Source organism: Leptopilina heterotoma, unplaced genomic scaffold, assembly GCF_015476425.1.
Source record: "Leptopilina heterotoma isolate Lh14 unplaced genomic scaffold, ASM1547642v1 Lhet_278, whole genome shotgun sequence".
Lineage (NCBI taxonomy): Eukaryota > Metazoa > Arthropoda > Insecta > Hymenoptera > Figitidae > Leptopilina > Leptopilina heterotoma.
In genome coordinates, this window is record NW_025110986.1 from 1,266,434 (window position 1) to 1,281,596 (window position 15,163).

General features: G+C 26.6%; 4 protein-coding genes across 8 annotated transcripts in view; 1 reads left to right on the forward strand and 3 right to left on the reverse strand.

Annotated features, from left to right (window-relative positions):
- Positions 1-1,006: 1,006 nt before the first annotated feature.
- Positions 1,007-2,852, reverse strand: LOC122504077. Its single transcript, XM_043614975.1, has 4 exons — positions 2,630-2,852; positions 2,224-2,371; positions 1,362-1,584; positions 1,007-1,132 (listed from the first exon to the last, which is right to left on the reverse strand). Exons 2-4 carry the CDS (start codon positions 2,320-2,322, stop codon positions 1,017-1,019), a joined length of 438 nt encoding a protein of 145 aa, XP_043470910.1. The 5' UTR covers positions 2,323-2,371; positions 2,630-2,852; the 3' UTR covers positions 1,007-1,016.
- Positions 2,561-3,092, reverse strand: LOC122504095. Its single transcript, XM_043614992.1, has 2 exons — positions 2,849-3,092; positions 2,561-2,769 (listed from the first exon to the last, which is right to left on the reverse strand). The coding sequence occupies exons 1-2, from the start codon at positions 3,090-3,092 to the stop codon at positions 2,561-2,563; spliced, it is 453 nt and encodes a 150-aa protein (XP_043470927.1).
- Positions 3,093-4,530: 1,438 nt separating this feature from the next.
- On the forward strand, positions 4,531-9,365 carry LOC122504076. The gene is made up of 3 exons (XM_043614974.1): positions 4,531-4,557; positions 4,957-5,205; positions 8,471-9,365. The coding sequence occupies exon 3, from the start codon at positions 8,531-8,533 to the stop codon at positions 9,275-9,277; it is 747 nt and encodes a 248-aa protein (XP_043470909.1). The 5' UTR covers positions 4,531-4,557; positions 4,957-5,205; positions 8,471-8,530; the 3' UTR covers positions 9,278-9,365.
- A 2,471-nt stretch (positions 9,366-11,836) lies between these two features.
- The window catches only part of LOC122504069, a 126,766-nt gene continuing 123,439 nt past the window's right edge, over positions 11,837-15,163 (reverse strand). For 3 of the 5 annotated variants that reach the window (XM_043614958.1, XM_043614956.1, XM_043614957.1), the window contains one exon: positions 11,837-14,720. In XM_043614958.1, coding sequence (XP_043470893.1) covers positions 13,161-14,672 — 1,512 coding nt within the window. In that variant the 5' untranslated portion in view covers positions 14,673-14,720 and the 3' untranslated portion in view covers positions 11,837-13,160. The remainder of the gene's footprint in view (positions 14,721-15,163) is intronic. The other 2 variants (XM_043614960.1, XM_043614959.1) reach the window with 2 other exon arrangements.

Below are 15,163 nucleotides of genomic sequence, written 5' to 3' on the forward strand. Positions count from 1 at the left end.
AAAGTCTCCAGAAATTTTTTTTTTTGCAAAAAATTATGGAGAAGATAACGAATCCAAATATTATAGTTACAAAAAAATCGAAGGGGTGCTTATGCCCAAAAATATAATATCAAATTTTTTTTTGACTTTTTTCCGGGCAAATTTTGGATTTTTGTTTGTTTAATATTACACTTTTAATTGTTAGATAATCATATATTATTACCTCAAATATAAACAAAGTCTAACTAAATGGATAAAAGTTATTTGTTTAAAAAAATGTACTTTAATGTTTAATGCCCGGTAAAATCCACAATTTTGAAAATCTTTAAAAATCTTTTTTTCCTAAAATCTATTGTCATAAAAGACTACCTTTATACCAAGTTTCACAAAAATCGAAAGACCCATGACCAACTTTGATTTTTTTGAGAAAATTTGACCCAGGTATTATCCTATTATTGAAAATTCCGTCATAGTAATCGACATAGTAACCGACACAATAAACTACATCGTAAACGACGTCGTTTACTATGTAGTAACCGACGTCGAAAAATGGGATAGTATACTACGACGTTTACTACGTACGTTACTATGTCGTTTACTATATTTTTACAAAATCGTTATTTTTATTTTTATATTATTTATTATGGTATATTTAAATAAAAAAATATTTAATTTAAAATTATTAATATTATTTTGTATATCAAATCTATCACTACATATCTTTAAAATAAGCATATTAATGTATTATACTTTTTATATTTTTCAATGAAATTTGAGAAATTTATCACATGCATTTTAAAATAAAAATTTTGTTGGGAACATTCCAGCAACATTGGTAATGTTAAGGCAGTGTTCTTAATATTGCCGTAATATATTACGTGCTTCTGGAAAAATGAATAATATATAATTATGTATTTGTAACATTCTGTATTTTTAAACTTTTATGTTAATTATAAAACGAACAAAACTAAAATTATAATAAATTTTTTATAATACGTTAATAATTATTTTGTTAAATATTAAATTGCACTTTTTTATCACTTTCTTCGAACATCATATAACTTTGCCCTCATATATGTTGAAACTTGGAGCATTCTTTTAGCTCGTTGTTTAGGTTTCACCTTTTCCTCCACAAGTTTATTGTCCAGGCAATCTACAAAAAACGAAAATTAATAAAATTGAAAAAGGGTTTATTTTACTGACAACGAGCTGATCATTGTCGCAAATAAGCACTTTAAAAAAGTTTAAAGACAGATAACTTACAATAATAAATGTATAAATAAGATCTTTTCCATATTTGATTCCCTTTTTATGCAATATAATTCTTGTCGTGGAGATTCAGATAATTTATGTTTTTTTTACTATGAAGGGCAAAATTTTACCTTGTAATAATTGATATTTTACAGGAGTTAATGGTTTTCTCAATTCTTCTTCTGGACCATCTTGTTTGCCCTTATTTGCTCTACGAGGACTCAAACATCTCATCTTCAATTTTTCTGTTCCCCAAATCTTTTGAGCCACTTCTCTGACAAATTTTGAATCATTAAGACTTTTCATTTGCTCCAAAACATTGACGTGGATTTTTGTATTTTCATCAAGGTGTATCTATAGAGAAAAAATTTCATTAGTTTACTATTACTATTAAACACATTTTTTTAACACATTTTTTTTCTATTAATCCCATTAAATGTCCATAATATATTGGAAACTAGAAAAGTTAAGCTTTATTTTCATATAATTTTGATAAAAATCGACGAGGGATGTTTTGAGATATTAAGAATTTCAACTTTCAAACAGGAATTTCTCTACGAAATTGAGAGAAAGTTAAAAAATTAAAATAGCACTAGAAAGTTCATGAAATTCTCTTTCGATTCAGTGTATAATATGTTCCAAATAATTAAATTTATTAGAAAATCGCTCTTCTGCGATTGTTTTTTGTCGTTGGAATTATTTGAAATGAAATGCCTCTATTATAGATTGACTCTAAAAAATTTTAACACAAAATATAATATATACACACTCAATCTTCAGGTCGATTAATATTTTGCAAATAGCGATTATAAGTGTTGTGATTCTCTCTGTGAGGAGTGTGCACATGCCTTGAATTGTCAGGTCCTGCAGGTGTAAACTGCCTTCGAAATGTTGAATTTTCCCCTCCCTCATTTTCTTCTCTTCTTCTTTCAAAATATCATACTTAATGAAACCTTATTTATATTTTAATTAGTTAATTAATAATTTATTAACCTTCAGATTCTGGCGGCGACGGTAAACGTATTGTATCTTCATCTGCGTCCAGTAAAACAGTATCAGATGTTCCATTTCTTTCCATTTCCGAATAGTCATGTTCTTGTTCAACAACTTTTTCAGAAAAATCGAGCATTCTCTTGGTTGTCTACAAATATTAGATCACATGTAATTTATATATTTTTCTGTTTTATAAATTAAAGAATTTTAAAATTGTAAAAATAAATTGTTTTCTATAATATTCTAAGAAATTATTTAATTAATTTATATATTTTTTAAAAATTATTTTCAAACTTTTAATATATGTTGTATAGTTTTTTTAAATTAAAATGATTTATTATAATTTTTCAAATTGATAAAGTATTGTTACTGGTGTAATTAGTATAATATAAATATGGTCTAATACCAGTTTTGGTCTTTTGTTTTGCAATTTCGGATTTTCTTGTTGTCTTGAAGAACAACATTCATTATCTTCCGATAATGAAGGTACAAGTTGTTGTTGAAACGGTGAAAGAACTCTGGGGGTTTCCTTTCTTCTATTTTCATCTAAAAATGATTTTAGTTAAATAATAATTAATTAATTATTATTAAATTATTAACTTTTATTTGTTTATTTTTAATTAACCTAGAGAACTGTTCAGTTCAGAATTAAGTTCATCGCCTTTACTCTGGTCAGACGAAAGATCACTTGATTCATTTGAATCTGAGTCGGGCCAGTCAGGAAGTAAATCATAAAGTTTCTTGCGATTCTCCAACATCCTGGTATGTTTACTCAATATATTTTCATTTTGTTGATGTTTAGCTTCTTTTTGAAGTAAATCGGTTTTTTTCTTCTCCAAATTCTTCGCTTTCTGTAAAAGTAATAACATTTGTACAAATAAATTATTTTTTTTCAAAAGTAAATAATTACAGAAAAAAATGTAATTATATATTATTTTTAATTTGTGTAATTTTTTTTACTAAATTTCAACTGTCGCTTGAAATTTAAATAATTTAAAATGTTTAATATATGTAATCAAATAAATATAAATATAAAGTACAAAATTAAATTTATTAATAAATTATTCTTTTATATAAAAATTAATTAATACCTGTTTTGCTATATTGTTTTCACGGATTCTGTTTGATTGTTTTTTTGAAGTACCTACGTCACATGCAAAACTAAGCAATCTCTTATTAGCAAGTTTTAAACAAGTAGACTCTTTCTTTTTTTCCACATTAGAACGACTAGTTGAAATTAAACATGTTTTCAGAATATACTTGCTTCAAAAGTAATAAAAAAGTTAATTGGTAAAAATTTCTTAATCTTCAGAATTGAAAATATAATAATATTTTTAGTTGTGACCGTTCTTAGTTGATAATAATAAAAATAATAATATAAATAAATAATAAATAATAAATAATAATAAATAATAAATAATAAATAATAAATAATAAATAATAAATAATAAATAATAAATAATAAATAATAAATAATAAATAATAAATAATAAATAATAAATAATAAATAATAAATAATAAATAATAAATAATAAATAATAAATAATAAATAATAAATAATAAATAATAAATAATAAATAATAAATAATAAATAATAAATAATAAATAATAAATAATAAATAATAAATAATAAATAATAAATAATAAATAATAAATAATAAATAATAAAAAAATAAATAATAATAAATAAAAAAATAATATTTTTAGTTGTGACCGTTCTTAGTCGATAATCTAATTTCATAATTACAAATATTAAATGAATAATATTATGATTTACTTACTTCCCAACAATAATATCTGAGCATTTAATAGCATTTCTTGATTTAACCACACTTTGTATTTTTTGGTTTTTATAAAATCGTTCTCGTGTGTCGGAGAAAAATTTTGAACCGCAGATACCAACACGGTTTTTTGTTGTCCATTAGTAAAGTTAACATATGCGTGAGTAAACTTCATTTTTCAGTACGAAACTGAAAAATTTGTTAATGTCTTTTGATTCACATAAAAAACAATTTATTTTGATTTATTCTGAGCATTTATCATGTTTATTTAAAATTGACAGTCTCGTTGCTATGGTAACTTAAGATGGAAAAAAGTCTCATGTATAGCTTGAAAATACTAGAAAGTCTCTATTATTTTTAAAAAACAATTTAAAGAATAAAACTATTCTTTTAGTGCAAACTAAGGACATATAGTGTTGATGTGTTAATTGTTACTAACATCACAATGAGTTCAAAAAAACCAAAAAGGTATAAAAAGTATTTGGAACCAGAATCAGATGTTCCAATTCCGTCAAGTTCATGGCACAGACATAAAAATGAACGTAAAAAAGTGGTAAGTAGTGTAACTCCAAAATGATGTTTTTATAGATGTAAATTTTCTCCAATTTCCTTTCAAAATTTGTTATTTCAAATAAAAAAAATTTTAAATTCCTCTTTTCTGCTTTTAATTAAAAGCCCAAATTTCAAACCATTAAAAAGGCATTAAATTTTGTAATTATTAAATGAAAATTACATGGATATTATCTATTACTATCGTTATTTTAAAACCAAAATGAAAAATAATATAAAAATATTATTAATAATAAAATAAAAATTAAATTAAAAAAATTTTAAATGAATAATTAAATTTTGTTTGTAAATATTATCACTAAGTTTATAAATATATAATTTCTAAACTTATTTATTTTACAAACGTTACTTTTCTAAAAATTAATTACTTTTTTATTTTTAGAAGAAAACTAATGTTCCTCTTAACCTTCCTGATGACGATGAAGAACAAGCAACAGAGAACAATAAGAAAATTGAAATGAATGTCGATAAAGCTTGGGAAAATATTGAAAATACTGAGACCACACAATCTACGGAGGATAATACATTACTATGTGCATATGATGAAGAAACTGAAGAGACGAGAGCATCTGAAGTAATTAACGCACTAGCAGAAGAAATTGAATACATTGAATAAGAACACTTCGCTGAGGTGATATCGATAATATTTAAATCGACTTTCTGTTTTTAAATCATATACTACAGTTTTTAAACATGCAAAGTTAAAAAGTTTTTAAAAATATCTATTAAGTGGAAATAAAATTATTCTAAAATCATCATTTTGTGAATTCAAAAGATTCTCAATAAATATTGAATAATATAGTAATACAATATTAAAATATTAATTACATTATTTTAGAAAAGTAAAAAATTCTAAAGCATATTTTTTAAAAGAAATTTTATATTTTAAAATTGGAGTAATTAAACTATTATGTTGTTATTACGCAATTGAAAAGCTTTTTTTTAATAAAAAAATCTCAGTATAAAATGGTAAAAAAGCTCTAATTTAATGAAAAAAAGCACAAATTTTATATTCGACTCCAAAAATGGTGAAAATAAAATTACAAGACCACAGTCGTTTTTCAAGACACATATTTTATCTGAATCGGGAATTAATTCTAGAAAGTTCTGAGTACCAATACATTTTAAAATTGGAGTAATTAAATTATTATGCTATTATTACAATTTAATGAAAAAAAGCTCAAATTTTATATACGTCTCCAAAAATGGTGAAAATAAAATTACAAGAGCAGTGTCGTTTTTCAAGACTCATATTATTTCTGAATCGGATAGGGTAAATGTGGGTATTATCGAGGAATTTTGTATACGTCATACATCCAAGTGGTTTAAAAATTCTAAAAAAATGTATATAACTTTGTTTTTTTTTTAATAAATATTTAAGCTTTCTTTTCTTTAAAAAAAATTGCCAATGTTATAGAAAATAGTTTTAATCGTTAAATAAATGATTAAATAGAAGACTCCTTTGCTTGTAATTTCGCGGGACTTGTAATGGCTTGAGGGTATTTTCGCGTGTCAAATATCGCGGATGAGTGTATTATCGCGTGGTAAATATCGCGGATAATTTATTTATTGCTTTTTGGATTTTTGTAATAGTTACTTAATTAAAATGTAGTAAATGTAAAAAATTAAAAGGAATAATAATATAGTTTTTAAAAATATAAATATCGCAAGAACTTGAATTAAAAAAAATTGTAAGCATTATAATAAATGGACGATTCAATAGTAAACTAGTATCACAAGAAGAAAGATACTTGGTTTTATTATAATAATTTAATTAGTCTCATAATATAAAATAATACTCTGATAAAATATTCTAAAGCAATTATTATCAAATATTTCTAACGTATAGTCAATTCTCATTTGACACTTTTGCTCCTTTTTTATAGCTATTAAAAATTTTTTCCTTAAATATACAGATCTCACTTACTTTAATTTTTTTATCTTTTCCATTACTCTTTATTTTCTTGCTTGTATTTTGTAACTGTTATAAGATTTACTAAAATTCTGAACGTTCAAATAAACGAAATTTTTATTGTGTCTAAATGTGTTTAACAGTTACTGTGCAAAGTGGAAAAACAATGTTAATTCAACATTTATTTAGTTGAAAATTAAAGTTTTTATATATATATATTCAAAGTACTTTTATTAAAATATAAATTAAAACAAGCAAAAATAATATCGGCTATAATTTCAACGTTTTAAACTTTAGAGACACACTGCTAACCTTACTTTCAAGGGTTATGATAGGAGCCGCGAAAATACCCACATGTTAAAAAAAAGATGTCTCTATTATCGTGACTGTAAATATTTAATAAAAATCAATTTTTTTTAACTAAACAAATTTTTTTTATGAAGAATAACAATAAATTTACCAAAATATAAAAAAAGAATCATCTCTTAGAGTTTTATAGAACATAAAAACAATAATTTTTGTCACCACTGTAGAGTTGAATCTCAAACTCAGGTGAGCCATTTTGAACTTTTTTCAGACAACAAATTTTAAAACATTTTTAATAAATTGATTAATAGAAAAATAATCAAAAATATGATGCATATTATAATGTCTTAGTTGTCAGGTTCAAAGAGTGATTTTTTAGTGTCAAAAATTTTTTATATTATTTGAAATATTCATTAAAATATAAAATACCGCGATAATACCCACACCCGCGATAATACCCACTTTTACCCTATTAATTTTAAAAAGTTCTGAGTACTAATACATTTTAAAATTGGAGTTATTAAATTATTATGCTATTATTACAATTTAATAAAAAATCCGAGATTTTATATTCGACTCCAAAAATGGTGAAAATAAAATTACAAGAGAAGTGTCGTTTTTCAAGACACATATTTTTTCTAAATCGGAAATTAATTTTAAAAAGTTCAGAGTACCAATATATTTTAAAATTGGAGTAACTAAATTAGTATGCTATAATTTTACAATTTAAAAGCTCTTATTAAATAATAAAATGCTCCAATGCATTTTATCTTGGAAAAAACCAAGATTTGATATTCGATTTTAAAAATGGTGAAAATAAAATAACAAGACCACTGTCGTTTTTCAAGACGCAATTTTTCTAAATCGGAAATTATTTCTCGAAAGTTCTGAGTACCAATATATTTTAGAATTGGAGTAATTAAATTATTATGTTATTATTACCCAATTAAAAAGCTCTTCTTCAATAAAAATAGTTTAAATATATTCAGTTAACTTGTTCCGGAAAAATTCTTCTGTAATAAAAAAGCTCTAATTTAATAAAAAAGAAGATTTGATATTCGACTCCAAAAATGGTGAAAATAAAATTACAAAGAAGTGCCGTTTTTCAACTTACATATTTTATCTGAATCGAAAATAATTTCTTAAAAGTTCTGAGCTCCAATATATTTTAAAATTGGAGTAATAAAATAAGTATGTTATTATTACCGAATTAAAAAGCTCTTTTTCAATGAAACTAGTTTAAATATATTCAGTAAACTTGTTCCAAAAAAGCTCTTATTTAATCAAAAAAGCTCTAATTTGACGAAAAAAGCAATTTTTTCTGAATCGGAAATTAATTCTAGCAAGTTCTGAGCACCAATATATTTTTAAATTGGAGTATTTAAGTTATTAATACCTAATTAAAAAGCTCTTCTTTAATAAAAAAGCTCCAATATAGCCAACAAACTTGTTTCTGAAAAATCTTTTCTGTAATATAAAAAACTCCAATTTGATAAAAGCTTGACCTTTTTTATAATTATACAAATCTAAGGCTTTTACTTTGCGTCATAATTGTCATAATATTGTCCTATTTTTTAAAAACAAATACTTACTTTTTGGAAATTATAGTTCTTCTCCGAGTACTAAAATTTCTAAAGTTTCTTGTATACTATTATTATAATTAAAATTTTTATTTTAGAAACAACATCAAGAGATTGGTTCTGATGATGACGATTATTTTATAGATGCAAGCGATGAGATGTGTGAAACAGAAGATTGTGAGGAAACTATTGAAGACGATCGAGATTCATCAATACAGGAGAAAGCCGAAGACCTTTTATCACCGAGAGGTTATAAGTCCCTTTTTGAAGCTATAAACATCGAAGCTTTTAAAAGACCTATTAATGTCTCTGTAAACAAAACACTGGGAGAAGTAATGCTAATGGTTTTAAAATTTATACTCGTTCACTCCCTTTCATTAACAGCTATTACCGATTTATTTAACTTAATTAATTGCATTTTTAGTGAATCTTTTTTACCAAATACGCGGTATCTCATTGATAAGTTGTTTTATCCGAAAAATAATACGAAACTCTATGCAATATGTCCGAAATGGAGTGCTTACATAGGCATCTTTGAACGAAAAAATACTTTTTTAAAATGCAAAATATGTAAGTTGAAATTTAATTGCAAAGATTACGCGTATAAAGATTTTTTTGTATTGATGGACGTGACGCATCCAATTTCTAAATTAATTGAAGCTAATAGCGAGTATTGGAAATATGTTGTAAAGCAGAGACCTTATGAAAGTAATGTTATCGAAGATATTTATGACGGAAAGAAATATCGTGAATTTCTGAGTACTTTAAACGAATATGACAGACTTCATTATGCTTCTTTGGTTTTTAATACTGATGGTGCACCTCTTTTCGAAAGTTCGACTTACTCAATCTGGCCTATCTTTTTAATGATTAACGAATTGCCTTATCATATTAGAAGTAAATAACTAGTTCTTCCTGGGTTGTGGTTCGGTAAAGACAAGCCTATTAACGGAGAATATGGTTGCGGTCAATGTCTTCACCCTGGTGAAACCTTAGATGTAACCCTTTAAATCCACGATCAGGAACCATAAAGGATCCCATAACAGATAAAATTTCTAAAATGAGAAAAGTTAAGGATACTATAAAGAACATGATAAAAACCGCTAGTTTAAAGAAACCGATTTTCGGAGTTAAATATCCATCTCCTTTAATGAATTTACTTCTTTTTAACATCGATTCTGGTTTCGTAACCGAATCTCTGCACTGCTGTTCAGGAATAGCAAAACAATTTGCAACTATGTGGTTCGGAACTAATAAGAAATCCGGACTGATTCCTAGAGCAAAGATTTTAGACATCGATGAACTCATGGCTAAAATCAAAGTACCTCATCAAATTGTGCGACTCACTCGATCATTTTCAGATAGAGGATTTTGGAAAGCCCGTGAGTGGGAAAACTGGACGCTGTATTATAGCCTTATTATTCTTCAAGGAATATTACCAGACAATCTTCTCGCTCACTGGGCTTTGTTTGTAGAAGCAATCTACATTCTTAGTCAAAACAGAATCACATTTTAAGAAATAGACCGCGCTGATGAATTACCCCATGAGTTCGTCGTAAAAACCGAACTATTGTATTCCAAAATTGCAATGGCATCTAACGTGCACTCGTTATTATATTGCACTTGGCAAGAAGTGTATTGAATTGGGGACCACTGTGGGCTAATAACGCATATTCTTTTGAATCCGGTAACGGTAAATTGTTACAACAAATTCACGCAGCAAAAGGAGTGCACCATCAAATTTATCGTCAAATTAGTTTAAAGTACTCTTTCTTAACACTTAAAGATCATGTGTATCCTTTTGCTTCATTTGCGGTCAGAAATTTTTGTAATACAGTCGGAAAAACAAACAAGTCCAAAGAATCCCTTCAAACAATTAATATTAAATACTTTAGTAGTTCATTTATAATTGATCCCGTTTGGCTGTTAAAACTGAATCTACCTCCAGGATCTGTATCTTATAAAAAAATAGTAAAAGGTAGATGTTTGTATATGTCTGCATCCAAGGAAAACAAACGATCTAATAACTCTTTTGCTAAATTAATGAACGGTTCCTATGTAAAACTTGCAAATTTCTTAGTGCATTATGGAACATTGACAGAATACACAATTGTCCAAACAATAAAAACAAGAAATGCTTATATCAATGTATACGACATGTTACAAGAAGTTGTCCAAATCACTGATGAATATACAGCGGTATTAACAAACGAGATTGATAAAGTTTGCGTATACATGGTAATCGAGGATAGTGAATATTTGTGCGCTGTTCCAAATTTGCACTATTATTAAATTTTGCTATATTTATTATACTAAATATAGTATTTTTTTTAATGAGATAAAATTTTTCTAGGAATTCTTTCTAAAATTCATAAGAAAGTTGGTTCCTGAAAAACTCTTGAAAATATTTTAACGTGAATTTAAAATAACAAATTTTATTGACCAAATATTAATTGCTCCTACTGTTTTGGTTTAAAATTTATTAATAGACGATTATAATTCAACGCTGTTAAAAGATTTTATAAAAATTAATTCTTACCATTAAAAAACATACGTTATAAATTTACTGAAAAACAATTTTTTAAGAATTTTTTATTTTCTTATTAAAATATATTACATATAATGTATATTTAAATGACTAATTATCTACATCTGTAATAAGTTTTAAACAAATAATTACTTTTCTACGAGTTATTCTAATAATAATTTAATTATGTACTTTAAATTTTTATAAAACTCCCTATGTAGTCATGGATTTTTAAAATAAACATTAAATTTATTTTTGCATATAGAATTTTTTATTACTCTAATAAACTTATATAACAACATTGTATTTAATTTGATATAAAATTATTATTATTAATTTTTAATTAAAAATTTATTTGTTTAAAAATACTAAAAAATTATACAAAGAAGTAACAAAATTTTAAGCAAAATAATAAACGACGTGACATAGAGAAATGAAATAGTAAACGACGTATTAAACAATGAAGTAAACGACATAGTAACGTACGTAGTAAACGTCGTAGTATACTAGTTTTGTTTTTGCTTCAAAATTTTTTTAGACTGTCAAGACATGTATTAAAGTACCCTATAAATTACAAAACGTAAAATTTTGGTACTGTTTACTTTCAAAAGTAAACATTTAATTAACAATTTTCTTGAAAACAAACAACTTTTTTATCCCACATGCACAAAAATGGCGCTTTCTGATAGCAGACGACAGAGAGGAAAGTCGTTCATTTCTTCGACCGTATGAAAATGGCGGCCGTGTTCTCCCAAGGGCAAGAAAATTAGTTGTTCACATGCATTTTTCTTGCCCATGGTAAAAAACGGCTGCCATTTTCATACAAGTCAAACAAGTGAATAACTTTTACTCCCTGTCGTCTGCTATCTGAAATCGCCACTTTTGTGCATTAGGAATAAAAAATATCGTAAGTAACACGAGAGTAAAGGCAGCCAATTTCTTTACAATGATTTTTGTGACACTTGTTCCGGTCTCGGGGCGCCCTCGACCTCCACTCGTGTCACAAAAATCACCGTAAAGAAATGGCTGCCTTTATCCTCTTGTTGCTTAATATACTATTTTATAGCAAACCTTTTTGCAATCAAATCGTCAATTCAATATTAAAAAACAAATTTCTCAGTTTTTCTTTAAACTGTATATTTATTTAACAATTAATTTTATAAAAAATTATGCGCATTTGACGTAACCCCAAAATGGTCCACTTTTACTTATTTTTCTCACTAATATGTAGATTTACACTACTGACGGAAATTGTGCGAACGCTAACATCTCGAGCTATTAAAAAACACACCCGCACAAACAGAGTGATAACTAGATTACAAGGAATAGTCTGTGAAAGTAACAATTTTTTTCATCAAGTTTTCTAAATTTTGCCAGGAGTCAAAGCAGGGGCGGATCCAGACAAGGTTCTTGGGGGGGCCATCTGCTAGACGTTAGCTTGATGACCTTATATGACCTTATTCTCGGGGGGCCATGCCACTGTGGCCCCCCCTGGATCCGCGCCTGAGTCAAAGTCAGGGTAAGAAATTCCGAAAAAAAAGAATTATTTTTTGTCTTCATAAAATGATATCTCGCTTCCTATTTAAGCAATACAAATGAAAATAGAGTCATTTCATTGGAAATTTATTAAGCTTTCCAATGCAATTTAAAAAAAGCATCTAGCTTCATTTTTAACCGAGTTATCACTTTTTCTGTGCGGGTGTGTGTTTTAATAGCTCGAGATGTTAGCGTTCGCACAATTTTCGTCAGTAGTGTGTCTTCATAAATTGTATTTCTACTGGCAAAACGCAATTATATTTCGAAACAGTTTAATTAGACTTCTTCTTAAATGATCAGGGAAATTTTTAAATGTATTTTCGTTTCCTGTGAAATCATGAAATTATCATTTTCTCCCTTTTGTCATGCCCACCCTTCATTTATAATATAATTTAGTGTTATCAAGAATCGATTTTTGTCGAAAAAAACGAGCCGAACAAAAACAAAGAAAAATAAAAAATACCGTTTCCTTAAAGTTCGTTTCAACCGAGAACATTCGAAAACGATGTCGAGCATTTATCGGTTCGACGAGCATCACCATATCTATCTATACATAAAGTCACAGATTTTTCTCTTATTTCCTTCACACTTTTTTTTAAGATTTATCTGAGCTGCCATAAGAGCCTATGTTAAATTGCAAATTGATTTTATTTTTTTAAGCAAAAACTAAGTGGTAAAAAATTCTGAAAAAAATAATGTTTCTAAATTTCATTGTACCCTTTATCCTATATTACATTAGGAACTAGTTTCTCATCTTTAATTGGTAATGGATACTTTTTCCAAAAATCGTTCCAAAATTGTTTCTCTGATTCAGATTTTTCATATGTATTTTTTGTTTTCAAATAGTTAATTATTTCACTGTACGAGTCTTTCAAGTGATCAATCTTATTTTTATATTCATTGACTTGAATTTCCTGCAGCAATAATGAACAATAAGAAATCAATTGTATAATATTTGTACGTGCATTCTCGACAACAACTGACAAGTATGTTTCTATTCCTCGCATTGATGTTAACTGTAATAAGGAATAAACGAATGAAAGTAGTCTAATTTTATTCTTTAAATGTTTTTTCGCTATGAATTCTTTTAAACTATTATCAATTTTTTCCACAAGTTCAAGCTGATCTAGTACTTTGAAATTTTTCACTAAAGAATTATTAAAATGGATTTGTATGCCACTGAAATAGTTTTTATACTTATCTAATTCATTACTATCTCCTTTCATATCAGTCACAGCCCTTAGCTTATTATAAAAGTAATTAGTTACTTCGTTCGGTAATCCAGCCTCGTTTAATTGTTGCAACAAGCCATCTTTATTTCTAAATAGGCAATTTCTTGAGCTTTCTGACATACTTAAATCAATATTCTGAAGACTTTCTTGTTCTATTGTATGGGAGTTATTAATAGCTTGAAAAATATTATCGTCAATAAGAGAACTTTTAATAATTCCTTCTTTCTTCGTTAACCTGAAGAAAGCAACATGATCTTCATTATCTATTATATACTGCACAAAATCTATCACAACTTGAGAAATTTTCAAAGAATTCTTCACTTCTATAATTGATGTATTCAATTTGTACCTTATGTACTCATGATCAATTAAAAAGGTTCTGATCTTGGAAGGTGCTTTTGAGAAAATTACTGATATGCTTGAAAAAAACTCTCTAAACTTAACATTAAAGAATCTTTCAAGGTTACGTAAAAGTGTTAAAAACGTATCAATATTGTCAGGTACAATATCATAAAAATTGATAACTAATATAAATTTTAATAATTTTACTTTTTTCACCAAAGTATTCAAATAGAGAGTATTTGAGATATCTTGCAATGCACCTCTATTGTCATGAAATCCAGCTGTATCCCAGATGCTCAAATTATGTAATTCTTGCCTTTTTGAGTTCCATTTTGTGGGAATTGTAGTCACTGACACTGCTCCCTCACCAATTTCTGGTCCTACGCTATTTTCATCAAATTTTGTTATGCAAAGACCAAGTCCATCTTTAGTTGAGGAACCTATCAACTCATTGCCTATTAAGTAATTAATTAATGTACTTTTTCCACATCTTGCGGAACCTATGACGATTGCCGCATTATCATGTCCACCTTTTGTTTTTCTTTCCACATAATTTTCCGCATCAGACTTTACTTGCAATAATTCTTCTAACTGACTTTCGGACGTACAAATGTCGCTTCTGATCGATGAAATTAGTAAGCATATGATTACTATTTTGATCATGATTGATCAACTATAGGTTGTAACTTTTTCCTGTTTATATTCAATGACCTGAAATATGATAGAAATTAGTGCAAATCCGAACTCTTTTTAAATAAATTGGACGGATAATTCAAAATTAAATAGTGTTTGAAAAGTAATAAATACAAAATTCAAGATATTCTGTTTAAAAATACAGTAACTAATGTGGTTTATTTTCATTAAACATACAAATTTTTAGTGTCAAAGTTATATTCGAAAATTATTTTTTTAACTCTGAGTAAAGTAAGTACAATAAAATAAAATTTCTTGAAAAATGTTGTGCTATAATATGGGCTATAATGAAAAAGACGTTATATGCAGAATTATAACACCTTCAATTAAAAAAGAGAACATCTAAATAACTTGAAAATTCTGTATTCAAAATAAATTTGTGTGTCTCAACTTGCGTGCCGCATCGTGTCTCAAACCTGCATATCTAGCCTTTATTTTTTTGACGCTACGAAATCATTTGC